General features: G+C 45.8%; 1 protein-coding gene across 2 annotated transcripts; it reads left to right on the top strand.

Moving 5' to 3' along the window:
• Positions 1-622: 622 nt before the first annotated feature.
• On the top strand, positions 623-10,541 carry C6H1orf50 (chromosome 6 C1orf50 homolog). Of its 2 annotated transcripts, none has more exons than XM_049775063.1 (5): positions 623-651; positions 851-966; positions 7,335-7,421; positions 8,972-9,103; positions 10,171-10,541. In XM_049775063.1, the coding sequence occupies exons 1-5, from the start codon at positions 627-629 to the stop codon at positions 10,354-10,356; spliced, it is 546 nt and encodes a 181-aa protein (XP_049631020.1). In that variant the 5' UTR covers positions 623-626; the 3' UTR covers positions 10,357-10,541. The 2 variants fall into 2 exon arrangements, with proteins under 2 accessions (XP_049631020.1, XP_049631018.1); XM_049775061.1 differs by having other exon boundaries at positions 639-755.
• Positions 10,542-19,006: the final 8,465 nt, after the last annotated feature.

Below are 19,006 nucleotides of genomic sequence, written 5' to 3'. Positions count from 1 at the left end.
ATGCCGGGTTTTGAGCCACCAACCTTTTGCATGAGAGGCAAACGCCTTACCTCCATGCTATCTCTCCGGCCCCATAATACATTTGTTTTATAAACATTTTTTGTTTTTATCTTTTATTTTTAATTTATTTAAAGAAGGGAGGTGTACTTTTTAGAATTATAAACCTAACTACAAGTGTTTGTCACCATGGTGCTTAAATAAAAATATTATTAAGGAAATAAAATAAATAAAAAACAACAAAAGAAAAAATACAAAAGAAAAACCCACGCTTGGGCCCGGAGAGATAGCACAGCGGCGTTTGCCTTGCAAGCAGCCGATCCAGGACCAAAGGTGGTTGGTTCGAATCCCGGTGTCCCATAGGGTCCCCCGTGCCTGCCAGGAGCTATTTCTGAGCAGACAGCCAGGAGTAACCCCTGAACAATGCCGGGTGTGACCCAAAAAACAAAAAACAAAAAAAAAAAAAAAAGAAAAGAAAAACCCACGCCAAAAAACCCCATTGATTTAACCCACCATAGCCCCGCCCACACGTCAGCTATGTCCCGCCTCCGGGGCGGGGCTTGGTAGCTTTGACACCCAATGGCATAGGGACCATATACTTTAAGCTCCGCCCACCGATTTTTCTGCGCATGCTCTTGTCCCTTGCACGACCAGGTGAGAGGTAGGAAGAGGTCCTGTCATGGAGAAGGCTGCCAGACCTGGGCAGACGGAGGAAGCCCCTGGGATCGGAGAAGTTCGGTCGGCGGCTGGTCGGGGAGGTACGCGAGGCGGGAGTGGAGCGGCCAATTCCTGGGGCTCCGGGGAGGCCCAGGGCGGGCGCTGACGGCCTGTGTTCCCTGGGTGTGTACCGCAGGCGCCTTGGTGGAGCTCACCCCGACCCCTGGCGGCCTGGCCCTGGTGAGCCCCTACCACACCCACCGGGCCGGGGACCCCTTAGACCTCGTGGCGCTCGCCGAGCAGGTGCAGAAGGTGAGGAGGCGCGAGTAAATGAGCATCTTCGTTCCCGTTTAGCCCTGCAGCAGATGCAATCGTCACCTGGTGTGGGGCGGCCTGGGCTGGACCGCCTCTGCGAGTCAAGGTCAGTTAGACTCGAACTTGGGATCTGAGACCAAAGGCTCCTCCAGCTGCTCCGTGGGGGAACGTTTGCATTGCACTTGGACTCATTTTTCTCTTGGGCCTTAGGACACCGTTGAGGTAGGCAGTGCAGACATTCTCCTTTTCACGCCACACTCCCAAGAGAAGTTACCTGGGGAAGTCTGCTGGAGAGCCCATCCAGATTATGCCCCTACAGAGTTCACTTATTTTAACAGTTCCCCGAGAGTCTGGGGGGAGGAAACATTTTATTGCCAAAGAAGAAAAATAAGGAGGAAGCAATGAAAACACTGAACATTTGCACAGGAGTGTTTTTATTATTATTTGAGGCACGGTGATTACTGTTATTGGTAGTATTTCATGCTTATAGTGTTCCAACACTACACTCTCTTGCTAGTGGCCTAACTCTTCCTGGCCCACTATCGGTAGCTCAGTTCTAAGACCGGTTTTCAGGTTTTTGTTGCTTTTGGCCATTTGTTTGTTCCCTTACTCTGTTTCTTTATATCCCTCATATGAAAGATCATTCTGTATCTATTTCTCTCCTTCTGACTAGTTTCACTCAGTCCTTATACTCTCTAGTGTAGAGAGTAGAGTTAGGAGTAATCACTGGGCATGCACAGCCTATAATCTAACACCATTGGAGCAGCAGTTTGGAGGAGCAGTTGGAAATAGCCATTCTAAGGTGAGATAGTATAGTGTTAGAGTTTTTCATACAGTGACTCTAGTTCGATCCCTGGCACTACTTGTGGTCCACCAAAGCACCACCAGGAGTAACCTTGAGCACCCATGTGCAGCCTAGAGACAAAAACAAAATTAAAGAGAATGTGCAAGAGATAGTACAGAGGTTATGGCACTTGTCGTGGATGTGGGTTCAATTTATGACATCTCATATGGTCCCCTGAGCAGAACCCCAGAACTGATTTCTGAGTGTAGAGCCAGGAGTAAGCCCTAAGCATCACCAAGTATGCCCCCACCTCCCAAAAAAATTGAATGAGGTTAAAGATATGCTAACATGTGCTGCCTTGATTTTTTTAGGATGTCCGTCTTTGAGACACTGAAGAAAAACATTAGAAATAATGTTTGTTTTGTGGAACACACCCAGAAGTACTCAGGGCTTCTGGCTCTGTCCTCAGGTTGGATTGGGGGATCACCTGGGGTTCCGGGAGTTGAACTCAAGTGAGCCTTATGCTAGTTTCTTTTGCCTTTTTTTGTTTTCTTTTTGGGCCACAGCTGGTGGTGCTCAGGGGTTACTCTTGGCTCTGCACTCAGAGATCACTCCTGGAAGCTTGGGGAACCATATGGGATGCTGGGGATCAAACAAGGGTAGATCCAAAGTCAGCCATATGCAAGGCAAATGCCCTACTGCTTTGCTATCACTTTGGCCCCAGGTGAGCCATATGCAAGGTAAATCCTTACTCACTATACTATCACTTGGCCTCGGGATAGATAAATTTTATCAATCATTTTGATGGTCTGCAGTGGGACACAGATTTTCAGGCTGTACTGCCCTCCAACATGAATTTAGGAGCTAATGTGTTCAGAAAGCTCAGGTGTCTGGGACAGTTAAGCATGAAAAGTGGAATCAGGCAGGTATTCAGTATATTTTATAATGCCAATTTTTTGCTTTGAAATCTGGAATAGGCACCTCGCCTCTTCGAGTCTTTATTTCTGTTTTGTTTTTGTTTTTGTTTTGTTTTGTTTTTGAGTCACACCTGGCAGCACTCAGGGGTTACTCCTGGCACTATGCTCAGAAATCACTCCTGGCAGGCTCGGGGGACCATATGGAATGCCGGGATTCAAACCACCGACCTTCTGCATGCAAGGCAAATGCCTTACCTCCATGCTATCTCTCTGGCCCGGAGTTTTTATTTCTGAACACAGGAAAGTAAAGTTTTTAACTTTATAAAGTGTGAGGATTAAATGAGATAATAATGCATGTAGCAGTTGAACAATCGTACAATGGAATGTGTAAGGTGCTTGCCTTGCATGCTGCTGGTCCAGTTTAATCCCTGGCACCATACATTGTCCTTGAGGCCCCCATAAGGAGAGGTCTTTGAGCACTTCCCAGTGTAGACAAAAACAAAACAAAGAAACAAAAAGAGCTAATACATATAAAGGGCCTTAGCAGAGTTGGAGTCAGGGTTTTTACAAGTCTTTGGATTCATCGGAACCCTTCCTGTATTTCTGATTTGTTTGTTTGTTTTTTGGAGGGGCGCATATTTAGCAATGCTTAGGGGTTACTCCTGCCTCTGTACTTAGGAATCATTTCTGATGGTGCTGAGGAGACCAGATGGGATACCAGGGATCGAACCTGGGTTGGCTGTGCCAATTGTGCAAAGAGAACACCCTAACACCATACCCATTGCTGTACTGTCATTCTGGCCCCCATTATTTCTATTTTGATGAGACTTTTGTTTGAGACCCTTTTGTTTACAAAAGCAATGATTTGCTGCCCCCCCTCCACACACACACACACACACACACACACACACACACACACACACACACACACACACTTTATTATAAGACATCTCGCTCCTAACCTGGAATTAGTTTCATCATCAGAACTACACTCTTTCTCTGGCCTCTGATGCATTGTCACCTAGAAACAAAGCACACTTTCTCTCACTCTGGGCTACAAGATGCTGCCTGTCCTGGACACTGTCTCCTACTGAACTCTATTTTTACACACCCCTTGCTATTCCTCTGGGGTAGTACTTTCTACCAAAATGCCTGAAAGTGGTTTCACTGTCTTGCATGATATGAGCATCCATGTCAGATAACCTCTCTGAAACCTTCTTCTTTTTTCTCTTTTTTTTTTTTTTGTTTGTTTTTGGGCCACACCTGGTGGCCATCAGGGGTTACTCCTAGCTTTGCGTCCAGATGTCACTCCTGGTAGACTTGGGGGACCATACTAGGGAATCAAACCTGGGTCAGACATGTGCAAAGTAAACGCTTTATTCACTGCTATCACTATGGCCCACTGAGACCTTCTTGTCTGAAGTCTCAACCCAGTCCACCCAAGTGACAACCTTAGTTGAATTTAATTGCTGTCAGGCTCTCCCTGCATTGCAATTCCTGTGGTTGTCACCACTCTGTTATTCAGCCAGTTACTTTTGATCTGCTTCCACCACATAATTAAGGCTTATTTTTGTCATAGTAGTGCTTCATTTTTCTGAGTACATACAATGCAAGCTTTAATTATCTTTTTGGTGTCTGTAATAATACAGCTGTGTGGTTCAATAATAAGTGGCCACTAGCCATGTGAAGACAATGGTTGGTGCATTCAAGTCACTGAATTTTAGTTTTTTGAACAGTTGGACATACAAATAACCTCATGGTTATTTATTTATAGTTTTGCTTTCTTTAGAGTCATTTTTTTAAGATGAGCCTCAGTCTGGAAAGGATTTATATAATAAAATGTTGAGGGGCCAAAGTATAGTGGGTAGGAAGCTAAAACCTAAAAATGATCAAATATTTTGAAAGATCACATTTACATAACTTTTATTACATAATATTGTTTTTATTGTTAAATTACACTATCAGATATGTAAGGATAAGAAGAAATCATATGGGCCCGGAGAGATAGCACAGCAGCGTTTGCCTTGCAAGCAGCCGATCCAGGACATAGATGGTTGGTTCGAATCCCAGTGTCCCATATGGTCCCCCGTGCCTGCCAGGAGCTATTTCTGAGCAGACAGCCAGGAGTAACCCCTGAGCACCGCCGGGTATGGTCCAAAAACCAAAAAAAAAAAAAAAAAAAAAGAAGAAATCATATAGGGTTCACTAATATCTGTAAATATAGGCATCCACTGGGTGTCATTGAGTTAAAACATTTTTAGAGGGTGGCCATACACAGCAGTGCTCAGGGCTTACTTTTGGCCCTGTGCTTAAAGATTGCTCCTGTTGGTGCCCAGGGGACAATAAGCAATACTGAGAATCAAATTGGGGTTATCAACATTCAAGGCAGTTATCTAAACCCCTTTCTAGCCCCATCATACAGAGTTTTTTTTTTTTAATTGAAACCATTGTGATTTACAAAGTCCTTCTTTGTTGGGTTTCAGACATACAATGAATTAGGACCAATCCCACCACCAATGTCAACCTCCCTCCCCTAGTGTTCCCCAAGTGCATCCCATCCCATCCCCCCTGCTCCCCAGCCTGCCAGAATAACAGACCCATTTTAAATTTAGATAGTTAAAGTTTGGTTTTCTTGATTCCATTGTTACCTTTGGCTTGGACAGTTGTTGTTGTTGGTTTTTTTTTGTTTTTTTTGTTTTTGTTTTTTTTTTTGGTTTTTAGGGCCACACCTGTTTGATGCTCAGGGGTTACTCCTGGCTAAGTGCTCAGAAATTGCCCCTGGCTTGGGGGGACCATATGGGACGCCGGGGGATCGAACCGCGGTCCTTCCTTGGCTAGCGCTTGCAAGGAAGACACCTTACCTCTAGCACCACCTCGCTGGCCCCATGGCTTGGACAGTTTTAAAAATACTATTTTAATTTTTGGAGCCATACCTGGTGATGGCTAGGGCTTTCTCCTGTTTCTTTGTAACTCCTGGTGATGATTGAAGAATTATATGGGGTGCTGGGCTCAAACCCAGTCTGGCCACATACAAGGCAAGTGCTTTCCCACTATATTATCTCTTTTTTAATTTGAATTTTGAAGTTTTATAATTAAATTATCAGAATCTGGAGTTCTGGCTCACCCAGGATGGACCCGGATTAAGTTCCTAGTATCCTATGTGGGCCCTCAAGCCTGTCAGGAGTGATCCCTGAAAATAGAGCCAGGAGTAGGCCCTGAGTACTGCTGGGTATGACCCTAAAACTAAAATAAATATCAGACTTTTAAGTACATTTGAAACAATGAGTATGCAAATTAACTTTTCTTTTTTTCGGGGAGGGTTGGTGTCACACTTGATGGTGCTCATAGACTACTTCTGGCTTTACACTCAGGAATCACTTCTGGTGATGCAAGGCAGACCATCTGAGTGTTGGAGACTGAACCTGGGTCAGCCACCTGCAAAGTAAACATCTCATCTGCAGTACTATCACTTTTACCCTTCAAATCAACTCTTTTTTTGGTTGTTTTTGGGCCACACCCTGCAGCACTCAGAAATCACTCCTGGCAGTCTTGGGGGATGCCAAGGATTGGGATGCCAGGGATTGAATCCGGGTCCATCCCAGGTCAGCCTCATCAAGGTAGATGCCCTACCGCTGTGCTATCATTCTGGCCCCACAAATCAACTCTTTCAACTGAAAATACATATCCCATGAAAATGTAGCCTGATAATGATACAGGCTGGGGGTATTACTTTGCCATAAAACACTGGCCTCCCTGTAGGAGACCCTGGATTCTGTTGGATCACCACAAAACAGACAGATAGATATATACATTCCTCAGAAGGAATTTCTGAATACTGCCAGATGTGGTTCTCTACACTGCCCCCAAAATAAAAGAAATTTACTTTTTGGCATATTTCTGGCTCTATGCTCAGGTATCACTCCTGGTGGGACTCAGGGGATCATATGGGATGCTGGGAATTAAAACTAGTGTGGTTGTATGCAAGGCAAGCGCCAAACCCCAATGCAAGGCAAGCATTCTGTCTCTCCTTTCTTTAACATTTTTGTCTTGATAATATCTTTGGTTAAATAAAATATTAGAATTTGTTTTTACTTATTTATTTTTACCCTTAATATGGCTATTAACATTTCTAATTAACCAAGCAACTTTGTATTTTGAAGGACTGGACTGTAATCTTGACGTGGGTAGGTATTGCTCATGTTTGCAGTTTGACATAGTAGTTGCTAAATTGTATTTGTGGAAGTGATTAATGTTTGACTTAGCTTTACTCAATTCTTTCTGTTTACCCATAACATTGACTTGTACCTGGTTTGTACCTTAGGTGTCCTCTATTAACTAGCAAATTATTTTAACATTTTTTAGTTCAAGTTTAATCACCAAATTTCTTTCTTTAATTGTAAACCACTGGAAGTGGCAAATTCTGGGAGCAGAGGAGATGGGGCTTTTAGTTCTGTGGTGCTGGGTCCTGTCAGGTAGGTTTCCCATGAGCAGCACTGTCTGACCTGAGCCTAGGGCTAAGAGGCAGTTCCTGGGACCATGGTGAGGATGGAAAGAATATTGGAGGGGTCAGCACACTTGTTGGCATGATTACATGGAAAGCTAAATTGGAATGTCATTGAAACCTTGGCTCTTCTTCACCCAGTTACATTTTCTCTCATCTGTAGGCTGATGAATTCATCAGAGCAAATGCTACAAACAAACTGACGGTCATTGCTGAGCAGATCCAGCATTTGCAAGAACAAGCAAGGAGGGTGAGTCAGGGCTTTTAGGCAGGTTTTGGGTTTTGTTTTTTTGTTGTTGTTGTGGGTTTTTTGTTTTGTTTTGTTTGCCACATCTGTCAGGACTCAGGGTAATTCCTGTGGTGCTAGAGATTGAACCTGGGTCAGTTACATGCAAGGCAAACATTACTCACTCCTACTCTTGTACTATCTCCCCAAATGCAGGTTTTCATATTTTTTATTTACTTTTTTGTTTTTGTTTTTTTGTTTTTTGGGCCATACCTGGCAGGGCTCGGGTTACTCCTGGCTCTGCACTCAGAAATTGCTCCTGGCAGGCTCAGGGGACTATGTGGGATACCGGGAACCGAACTCGGGTCTGTCCGGGTCAGTAGCGTGCAAAGCAACACCCTACTGCTGTGCTATCATTCCGGCCTTCATATTCTTTTTTTTTTTTTTTAATTTTTTTTTTGTTTTTGTTTTTGGGTCACACCTGGCAGCGCTCAGGGGTTATTCCTGGCTCTGTGCTCAGAAATCACTCCTGGTAGGCTCAGGGGACCTTATGGGATGCCGGGATTCGAACCACCGACCTTCTGCATGAAAGGCAAATGCCTTACCTCCATGCTATCTCTCTGGCCCCCTTTTTTTTGTTGTTTTTTTTTTTTCTGTTTTGTTTTTTCGGGCCACACCCATTTGATGCTCGGGTTTACTCCTGGCTAAGTGCTCAGAAATCACCCCTGGCTTGGGGGGACCATATGGGATGCCGGGGGATCAAACCGCGGTCCTTCCTTGGCTAGCGCTTGCAAGGCAGACACCTTACCTCTAGTGCCACCTCGTCTCCGGCCCCTTTCTTAAAAATTTTTTATGGCCTTCATGTTCTTTAGTTCTTAGGATTGCATGAACTTGATTATGATCATTATCACTTACCTATTTCAGAATCTTCTACAAATGCAAACATTGAATGAAATACAGTAAGCCCAGGGAGTTAAGTATACATACATATATATGTATATATGTGTGTGTGTGAGTATAGAATGGTATGGTATGGTATGGTATGGTATGGTATGGTATGGTATGGTATGGTATGGTATGGTATGGTAAGTAGTTAAGGTGTTTGCCTTGCATTGCAGCTAATCTGAGTTCGATGGTCCCTGAGCACTGCCAGGAGTGATTCCTGAGCTCATAGGGCAGGAGTAACACTTAAGCACCACTGCATGTAGCCCCAAAACAAAACAAACAAATTAAAAACAAAACAAAACAAAACAAAATATTTAATGCCAGTACTGGTCCACATTTGAAATATATTTAAGGGTAGAGGGTATCACATCTAGCAGCAATCAGGGCTTACTACGCCTTGCAAATGCCTTACTCTCTGTCATGTTTCCCCACCCCCAGTATAATTATTCAAAAGGAATTTTCACAGCATAGTAGCTTGGTCTACATTTTGTTTCTTTAGATGTTTTATTTCCTAGTAGGAACTGATTGCTATGAGGGAAGCAAGATCCCAAGCATTGAACATTTGAGATGTTCAAAGAATGTCAGAACTGTTATCTTCGGGACTGATTTATTACATCTCTGCTCTGTAGGTATTGGAAGATGCTCGTCGAGATGCTGATTTGCACCATGCTGCGTGTAACATGGTGAAGAAACCAGGCAACATTTACTACCTTTATAAACGGGAAAGTGGGCAGCAGTATTTTTCCATTATTTCTCCCAAGGTAAGGACCATCATCCCTCCCCACCCCCATCTTATACCTATAAAAACATACTCAAGTCTTAGAGGAATGCTTAACTTGTTTTTAAAAAAATATAGGTAAATGGTTTCCCTAGAAAATTGGAGGCATTTTGAGCCCAGACATGACTCAAAAAAACACACAGGTGGTGCCAGAGAGATAGTAATGCAGGTAGAGTGCTTGCCTTGCATGTAACTGACTCGGGCTCAATCACCAGCATCTCCTATTGTCTTCTGAGCACTGCCAGAAGTGATTCCTGAGTGCAAAGCCAGGAGTATTGAGAGCCCTGAGCATCTCCAGGTGTGACAAAAAAAAAAAAATAATAAGGGGAAGGAGTGGTGGTTCAATCGGTAGGGCATCTGCCTTGCACAGGCTCACCTAGGACGGACTGTGGTTCAATCCCCAGCATCCCAATATGGTCCCCGGAGCCAGGAGCGATTTTTTTTTTTTTTTTTTTTTTTGGTTTTTGGGTCACACCCGGCAGCCCAGGGGTTGAAGGGGTTCCTCCTGGTTCTACATTCAGAAATCGCTCCTGGCAGGCTCAGGGGACCATATGAGATGCCGGGATTCGAACCACCATCCTTCTGCATGCAAAACAAATGCCCTACTTCCATGCTATCTCTCTGGCCCCGAGGAGCAATTTCTGAGCACATAGCCAGGCATAACCCCTGAGCATCACCAGGTGTGGCCCAAAACCAAAAAAAAAAAAAAAAAACCCAAAACAAAACAAAACAAAAAAACCCAACAACAAATGTTTGGGGCCACAGATATAACTTAGTGTTTCAAGCACATGCTTTATGTAGGTATAGGCACCCCTAGGTTTGATTTGACACCTGTTACCACACATGCACGTGCACACACACACACACACACACACACACACGCACGCACGCACGCACACACGCATTATTTCATAAATATTATCTCTGTGTCTGAACTGGTATTTTTCAAGGATGATTTTGACTGGTCTGTAGTGAAAAGCCATAGAAGAGGCTTGTAGCCTCATTAGGAAATGAATTGATGCTCCTCTTTGACCCTTTTGCCTTCTCTAGGAATGGGGGGCAAGTTGTCCACATGCCTTCCTTGGTGCCTACAAACTACAGCACGACCTGTCCTGGACTCCTTATGAAGACATTGAGAAGCAGGATGCTAAGCTTGACCTGGTGCACACGTTGCTGAGCCAACCATTGCCCCTGCCTTCATCCGCCAAGAGCCCGGCCCCCAGGACTGAGTCCTGACAGTGGACTCGGATTGCTCTCTCACTAGGGTCTGGCACCTCTGGTTGCCCCTTGGTCTCTTGGTGGAAGGTACATGAGAGTCGAGAGCAGCTACATAAGGAACATCTCAGAATCCAGCATGAATGTAAATGTGTCATTCCGCCCACTTTCAGTCTTCGAAAAGATCAATAAAGACAGTGAACCTCTGGCTAGGCTGACCAAGACAAAAGAAAGAAGACTTAAATGAATCACACTCTCACTGGGGCACAGGGATCCCTGTTAGTGGCAAGTGTACGTTCCTTCACCCCATCTCCATTTCTTCCCCTAAGCCAGAGCAATAGAGAGGACTTTCTTCTCCCCACCTCAATAGGTTGGCAAATCACCTTCCAGACAATTCTGTATTAGTTCTATTGTTGGTGGTGGTATTTTGTGGGGGAGGTCACACCCAGTAGTGCTCAGGGGTTACTCCTGTCTCTGCACTCAGGGGTCATTCCTGACAGTGTTCGGGGGACCATATGGGATGCTGGGGATAGAACCCAGGTCTGCCACATACAAGGTGAACACCCTACCTGCTGTGCAGTCAGCAGCCTCTTGCACTGTTTTTAACTTGATGGTGTTTAAGATTGGGACTGAGGCTTTTTTTTTTCTTGTTTGTTTTGTTTGGGGGCCACATCCAGGGGTGCTCAGGGTTACTCCTGACTGTGTGCTCAGGAACCACTCCTGGCAGGCTTGGAGACCATATGGAATGCTGGGGATCAAACCCGGGTCAAGGCAAATATCCTACACACTGTGTTACTGCTCCGACCCCTGAATTCATTCTTGTTGACTCCCCTGACGAAGAGATTCAAAGTTCAGCATGAAGCAGAACAAATCCATTTCAGTGATTATTTGAAAATACTGTGGCGGGGCTAGAGAGGTAGTACAACAGGTAGGCTGCTTGATGCACACAGCACTGACCCAGGTTCAATCCTCAGTATCCCATATAGTACCCCAAGCAGCACCAGAAGTGATTCCTAAATGTAGTACCAAGAGTAAGTCCTGATCCCTCCCCCAAAAATATACTGAGGAAGAGACACTAAAAATGTCCAGCTACAGAAAAGGCAGCCTGCAGTTTGACTCTAGTTCACTCAGACTGAAACCCATTTAGGGGTCGGGGAAAGAGCATGGAGATTAAGGCTCTTTGCATGCTGCTGGCATGCAAATAATAGTACTCAATTCCAGAGTACTATTGGGAATGTCCTGAAAATCAATTAAAAACAACAATATATTGACCTCATTTATTTAGGAACTTCATGAAGGTGTTTTGGTCAAATTGCTCTCTGCTGGATTCCTGTGGAGGCTTCCTTAGCGTGTACATCACAACATATCCAGTCTGGCTGCGCTTGAGTGCCATGTAACCAAGTCACAACACACTTTTTTTTTTTTTGGCCACACTCAGTAACGTTCAGGGGTTACTCCTGGCTATGTGCTCAGAAATCGCTCCTGACTTGGGGGACCATATGGGACGCCAGGGGGTCGAACCGTGGTCCGTCCTAGGCTAACGCTGGCAAGGCAGACACCTTACCTCTAGTGCCACCACGCTGGCCCCACATTTTTTGGTTTGAGTTTTTGTTTTTGACAGCCACAACTGGCCGTGCTCCTTAGGGTTTATTCCTGACTCTGCATTCAGGAATCGTTCCAGTTGCTTCTCAGAGAACCATATGGGATGTTGGAGATCAAACTCGGCTCTGCTGCACTCAAGGCAAAGGACCTGCCCCCTGTATTATCACTCCAGCCCCATCACAACACATTTTCACACTTTGTTGCTGGCACATAGCACCCATGACTCATAATTGAATTAGCTTAATGAGCAGTACTGATTGAATTGGCTTAATAAGCAGTACTACATAATGAGCATACTGCTGTAAGTGTGCTGAAGAAGTGAGAGGTGACCTTGAAGCCACAGTTGTCCAACTTCCTGGGAAGGATGATCTGCATGGTGAGGCCCTCATCCCATCTTGGCATGCATGGCTTTGTTTTCTGTGCTCCTTGTGACCTATAAGTGAGCTTCAGAGGCCTAGTATAGCCAGGGATAGAACCTGACGGGTCACTGGGTTTGTAGAAGGATGCAGAGACACACGTGATAACAGTATTTGATTTCCACAAGGTTCTGATATCAAGAAGAATGGCACATTTGAATAGGTGCTTTATTATCTATTTTGTTGTTTTTATTTCGGGGTCACACTTGGCGGTGCTCAGGGTTTACTCCAGACTCTGTACTTCGGGATCACTCCTGGCAGGTTTCAAGGGCTTATGAGATGACAGGGATCAAACCAGAGACAGCCCCCCAAGTCAGCCACATTCAAGACACATATTCTACTTGCTTTGCCCCCATATTACCATTGTTTTGGGGCCACACCCAGCTATACTTTGGGGTTACTCCTGGCAGACTCGGAGGACTATATGGAGTGCCAAAGATCAAACTCAGGCTGGCCAATAGCAACATAAATGCTCTGCCCACTTCAGCCCATATTATCTATTCTTTTTTTGTTTTTATATTATCTATTCTTGATAATTCTATGTACATTCCCTCAACACATAAGAATGATACCTCAGAGCCAGAGAGATAGCACAGCCATAGGGTGTTTGTCTTGCACGCAGCTGATTCGAACAGATGGTGGTTCAAATCCTGGCATCCCATATGGACCTCCATGCCTGCCAGGAATGACTTCTGAGCTCAGTGCCAGGAATAACCCCGAGAGCTCCACTGGATATGACCCAAAAATAAAAATAAATAAAAAGAATGATACCTCAAACCTTTACTGTGTTTTGTAGCGGGGTAGAAGGGTAATACCTGGTGGTGCTCAGGAAGTACTCTTTCTGCAGTGTCCAAAGCATCAGACAGTTCTGGGAATCAAGTTCAAGGTTCTCATATTCAAAGTGTGTGCTTCAATTCTTTAAACCATCTCTGTGGCCAAGCAGCTCATTAATGGCCAGCATAGACTGGAAAGGAATTACACAAAAGGTAAATTCCAGAGAGCAGAAATGATGGCACCATGAAGCAGAACTTAGAACTAGGTTTCCGTCACAATAATCAATTGAGGGGGACAGAAAAGTCACCCATTTTTCCCCCTGGGTGAAGAGGGATAGTTACAAAGTGACTGAACATGAGACGGGGAAGTTGAGCAAGAGATCTAAGACTTAATTCTCAGCTCTGACAAAAGGACCTCCCTGTCCCTGCTTCATCTGCTATTTCTTCTCTAGTTCATTCAGAGGATTTATCCAGAGGACTAAGCATACATCATCAGCTTGATCATTTAGAAATGCAATCCCTGGGCCCAGAGAGATAGCACAGCGGCGTTTGCCTTGCAAGCAGCCAATCCAGGACCAAAGGTGGTTGGTTCAAATCCCGGTGTCCCACATGGTCCCCTGTGCCTGCCAGGAGCTATTTCTGAGCAGACAGCCAGGAGTAACCCCTGAGCAGCGCCGGGTGTGGCCCAAAAACCAACCAACCAACCAAACAAACAAAAATAAACAAAAATAAATGCAATCCCTGGGGCCGGAGAGATAGCATGGAGGTAAGGCGTTTGCCTTTTATGCAGAAGTTCATTGGTTCGAATCCCGGCGTCCCATATGGTCCCCCGTGCTTGCCAGGAGCAATTTCTGATCAAGGAGCCAGGAATAACCCCTGAGCACTGCAGGGTGTGACTCAAAAACCACAAAAAAAGACAAAAAGAAAGAAATGCAATCCCTGCTTACATATAGTAGAAAATCAAAAAGAAAGATGGGGCCGGAGCAGTGGCACAAGCGGTAAGGCATCTTCCTTGCCCGCACTAGCCTAGGATGAACCTTGGTTCGATCCCCCAGCGTCCCATATGGTCCCCCAAGTCAAGAACGATTTCTGAGCGCATAGCCAGGAATAACCCCTGAGCGTCACCGGTGTGGCCTTAAAACAAACAAAATAATAATAATAATAATAATAATAATAATAATAATAATAATAATAATAATAATAATAATAATAATAATAATAATAAAGAAAACGAATGCCCTGTTCACAAAACTCTCCAAGAGTGAGCTAGAAGCACCTTCAGTTCAGCAAGATGCGCTCCCTTCATTGGCCAGCAGATGGTGCCATCGCACCACTCTGGTTAAGTATCCAATCGCATCTCAAGCTGGAAGGGACAAAATCACCTGCAAGAACTTTGTTTTTGTTTTTGTTTGGGGGGCCGTGCTCAGCGATGCTCAGTGTTTACTTCTGACTCTCTACTTAGGAAGGTTCTGGGTTGGAGATCCCTGTTTTTAAGGAGCTCATAAAAGGGGAGTGCAGACGGCAACCACAAGTGTGTGATATGAAAAGAGGGCTATGTTGGAGATGTGCTCTCTCTCACAGAGCATCTGAGCAGGGCGGCTGCCTTCTTGGTGCGTCCTGCACTTCAAGTCCAACAGGCCTGGGGTACTTCCCCAACTGGCAAAATCTCAAAATCCACAGGGTGCCTAAGACCAGCCAGTTTTTTGAGATAACATCAGAGTCCACAGGCAGAGAGGGTTCAGTCCTCCCTCTACATCTCAGATCTACAGCTAGTCCAGGCTCCCCACTTTAGATGCCTATTATAAAGGATTTGTTGTTGTCTTTGCTTTTGTTTTTGGGGTCCATACCCAGCTGTGCTATGAGCTTACTTCTGGCAGGAATCAGGGGAGCAGAGAGATGTGTTTCAGGGTTGACAGCAGGCAAGGCAATTATCTTAACGCCTGTACTATCTCTGCAGCCGCACCTCTTGTTTTCTTTTACAGAGGACTCATTACACAATTATGACTAATTCATAGGCCATTGGCAACTAAATTTTATCTCCAGCCCTTTATCCCCACCCAGGAAGTTGGGAAGATGGGACTGAAAGTTGTGTCCTCTATTTATGTTGTCTCCTTGGCACCCATCCCCAGGAGTATTCCAAAAGTCAACAGCAAAAGACACCTTTAGTCATCACTTAGAAGATTAGAATTTTTTTTCAAACTCTGAGCCAGGAACTATGGATGAAGACCAAGACTGAAAACAATTTCATTATCTTTTTTTTTTTTAGGCCACACCCAGCGGTGCTCAGGGGTTACTCCTGGCTGTCTGCTCAGAAATAGCTCCTGGCAGGCACAGGGGACCATATGGGACACCGGGATTCGAACCAACCACCTTTGGTCCTGGATCGGCTGCTTGCAAGGCAAACACCACTGTGCTATCTCTCTGGGCCCCAATTTCATTATCTTAATGTTCAAAATGTTCAGAGCGAGGGGCCAGAGCAGTGGCGCAGGGCATAAGGTGTTTGCCTTGCACGCGCTAGCCTAGGACAGACCACGATTCGATCCCCCGGTGTCCCATATGGTCCACCAAGCCAGGAGTGATTTCTGAGTGCAGAACCCCTGAGTGTCACCGGGTGTGGCCCAAAAACAAAACAAAATGTTTAGAGCAATAGCATAGCAGGTAGAGTGTTTGCCTTGCACACAAGCGATCCAGGTTTGATCTCCAGCATCCCATTTGGTTTCCCAAGCCTGCCAGGAGTGATTTCTGTGCTCAGGCATCACTCCTGATAGGATTCTGGGGACCAGATATAATGCCAGGAATTGAACTCAGTAAACTGCAAGAAGGCAAGTACCCTGTACTACCTCTCTGGTCTCAGCCCATACTTTTTTTTTTTTGTTTTAAATAAATCACAGTATCTTAGGTACCTAATCTGGCTTAGAGAATTTGGGACAACTCCTTGGAGGAGTCAACGTCTGCCTGAATATTGAAAAATCAGTAAGACTGGTTTTGAGCTCCTGACTCTCTTTTCCAGGCAGGTTGCCCTTGGGCTGAGTTAGGCTTCATTGTGGGATGGCAGTTAATGAGGAAAGACTTTCCACTTAGACAACATAACCAAAATAATACCAGCAATTAGATTGGGCGGAGTGAGATGTGTCTGAAAATGAAAACTCATTTCTAGTGAGCTGGGAATGTGACTCAGTAGCAGAGGACATGTTTCATATATATATACACACACAGATATATATATATATACATATATACACACAGATATATATATATACATATATATATATATGCGTGAGGCTGTGGGTTCAATTCCCAGCATCATACAAGAAAAATATAGAAACCTCTTGCTTCAAGGAGATGGGGGCACGGAGAATGAGGTGTAAAGCAACTATGTCCTGGGAAGGACATAGACACAGAAGTGCTGTATCTGGGGAACTGTTGCCAGTTTAAAGTGAAAAAAAAATGTGAGCCCAGGGTTATAAGAAGAATTAAGTGAAGAATCGGCCTTTAGAAACCTTAGTTTGGAGCTGGAGTGACAGAACAGACGGTAGAGTGTTTGCCTTGCACATGGCTGACCCAGGTTTGATCCTCAGCATTCCATATGTCCCCTGAACATGCCAAGAGTTATTTCTGAGTGCAGAGCCAGGAGTAACTCCTGAGTACCAGAGGGTGTGGCCCAAAACAAATAAAAAAATTGTATTGGCTATGACTCCTCACCTCGCCAAGAGTGAACCCTGAACACCAAACTAGTAGTGAGCCCTGATTACCACTAGGTGTGGCCTACAAGCCCAAAACAAAAAGAATGAAAGGACAAGTGTGAGAGAGAAACAGAGAGAGACAGAGATAGGGACAGAGAGTGTAGCCTATAGGGAACTTGCCTGGGAAGATGTAGGGAGTGTGGGTACTATAAAGCAGGGAGCATTGTTGGTTGTGGGCACCGGGTCCCACTGTCCTCACTCCCCTACTGCCCCACATCATCTCCTATATAGTCTCGTGAGCATCAGGTCAGTTTGGATCCTACCCAGTACTAACCTTCTTCTTTCTTCTTCTTCTTCTTCTTTTTTTTTTTGGTTTTTGGGTCACACCCAGCAGCACTCATGGATTACTCCTGTTTCTATGCTCAGGATTTGCTCCTGGCAGGCTTGGGGGACCATATGGGATGCCGGGATTTGAACCACCATCCTTCTGCATGCAAGGCTGCAAGGCAAATGCCTTACCTCTATGCTATCTCTCTGGCCCCTAACCTTCTTTCTGCAGTCTGCTGTCCATCTGATCCTCAGGAGGCTTTCCCCCCCCATCTTTCATTCCTCTCCCACCGTGGGAATTCCATCTCATAGTGGTCCCTGGTCCAGCTCCTTCCTGCTCCTTCCTCCTCCAGAATGTCCCGTTCAGAATGCTCCAGTTCAGCCCTCCTCCTCCGTCCCCACAGCTGTACAGAATCTTCCTCCACTCTGCCAGAAACTGTCGCTTTCCTCCTCACAATCTATTTTCTTCAGTAGGGAAACTACTTACCTTGTCCCTGATTCTGCACATACCCAGAGGAGACGACAGGATGAGGGCTTAAGCGTTTCTAGGAACAGGAAACACTCAGCCACACCTACCCGCATCATTCTGGATGCGTTTCACAGCTTGGACCCGGCATTCTGCACAACCTCTGCTTTCCCAAAACACCTCATGCCACTAGTGTCTCCCACTGACAGCGCAATCAGGTCTTTCTCCCCTCCCCAAACCTGTCCTCACTCTGTTCTGGTCCCCAAGGTGTGTGTGTGTGGGGGGGGGGAAGCAGTGTTCAGGGATCACTCCTGGTGCAGTTCAGGGGACATATGTGGTGCCCAGGATCGAACGTGGGTCGCTGCGTGCAAGGCATGTGCTCTGCCGGCCAAAGGATCTCTCAAACCCTGCTTGGCCATTCTTTTTGTTTTTGTTTTGGGCCATAGCCGGTGACGCTCAGGGGTTATTCCTGGCTATGCGCTCAGAAATCATGCTCCTGGCTTGGGAGACCATATGGGACTCTGGGGATCGAACCACCGTCCTTGCTGGGTTTGCATGCAAGGCAAAGGCTCTACCACTGCGCCATCGCTCCGGCCCCCTTCACCTGGCCATTCTTGCAGCAGCTGCGTCCACTGCCAGACCTGGGGCCTGCTTCCCGCACCCTGCAGCTGCGCCCCTCCCCTGCTCTGGGGGATTGTGAGCTAAGAGCCCCGGGTGAGCTGCTGCGCGGCTGCCCCTCCACCTGTGCTGGACCCCTCCACCACGCAGGAATCCTGTCCCCATTCCATCCAAGTATGCCTCGCGGCCAGGTGAGCCCTGCGGCAGCGCATCTTACATCCCCAGCCTGCACTTGGTGACCACCCGCACCCCGGGGAGAGAAGGGCCAAGCTCAGATGGGCTGTTTATCTTTTTTATCAGATGGCCCTGTTATCTTGGACCTCAAGGTCTGGTAGTACAGAGCAGGAGCGCCCCATAGGTTCCCCAAGGAGCACCACCCACCGGAAGTCGAGGGAAGGCCAGAGAGGGTCCCGGGGAGGTGACCTGGAGAGGCTGCAGAGCCTTTGGGTGGTGCTCGCAGGCAGGCTCCTCTAAGGGCCCTGGAAACCTTGCAGAGGCCCGTTGGGGGTCGTGGGTCAGGGGTTACAGACTACTGACTCCGCTCCAAGCCTCCTGGGAGAAGCCCTCCCACGTTACTCCACTACCTTTTTTTAAAAAAAATGTATTTATTGAAGAAAATGCATCACACAGTTGACATAACTGATCATAATATAATTATTAATAGAATTAACTGATCACAATATAATCGCTCCTCCACTACTTTTCTGTGCGAGGGTTTAGTATCTCATCCGGTGTTGAGATGAGACCAGAGTCTTAATCTTTGTGTCCTTGTTTAGGACCAAATGT

The sequence above is a fragment of the Suncus etruscus genome, chromosome 6 (genome assembly GCF_024139225.1).
Source record: "Suncus etruscus isolate mSunEtr1 chromosome 6, mSunEtr1.pri.cur, whole genome shotgun sequence".
Classification (NCBI taxonomy): domain Eukaryota; kingdom Metazoa; phylum Chordata; class Mammalia; order Eulipotyphla; family Soricidae; genus Suncus; species Suncus etruscus.
Note: the sequence above shows the minus strand (reverse complement) of the source record. Positions and strands in the feature narration are given on the sequence as shown.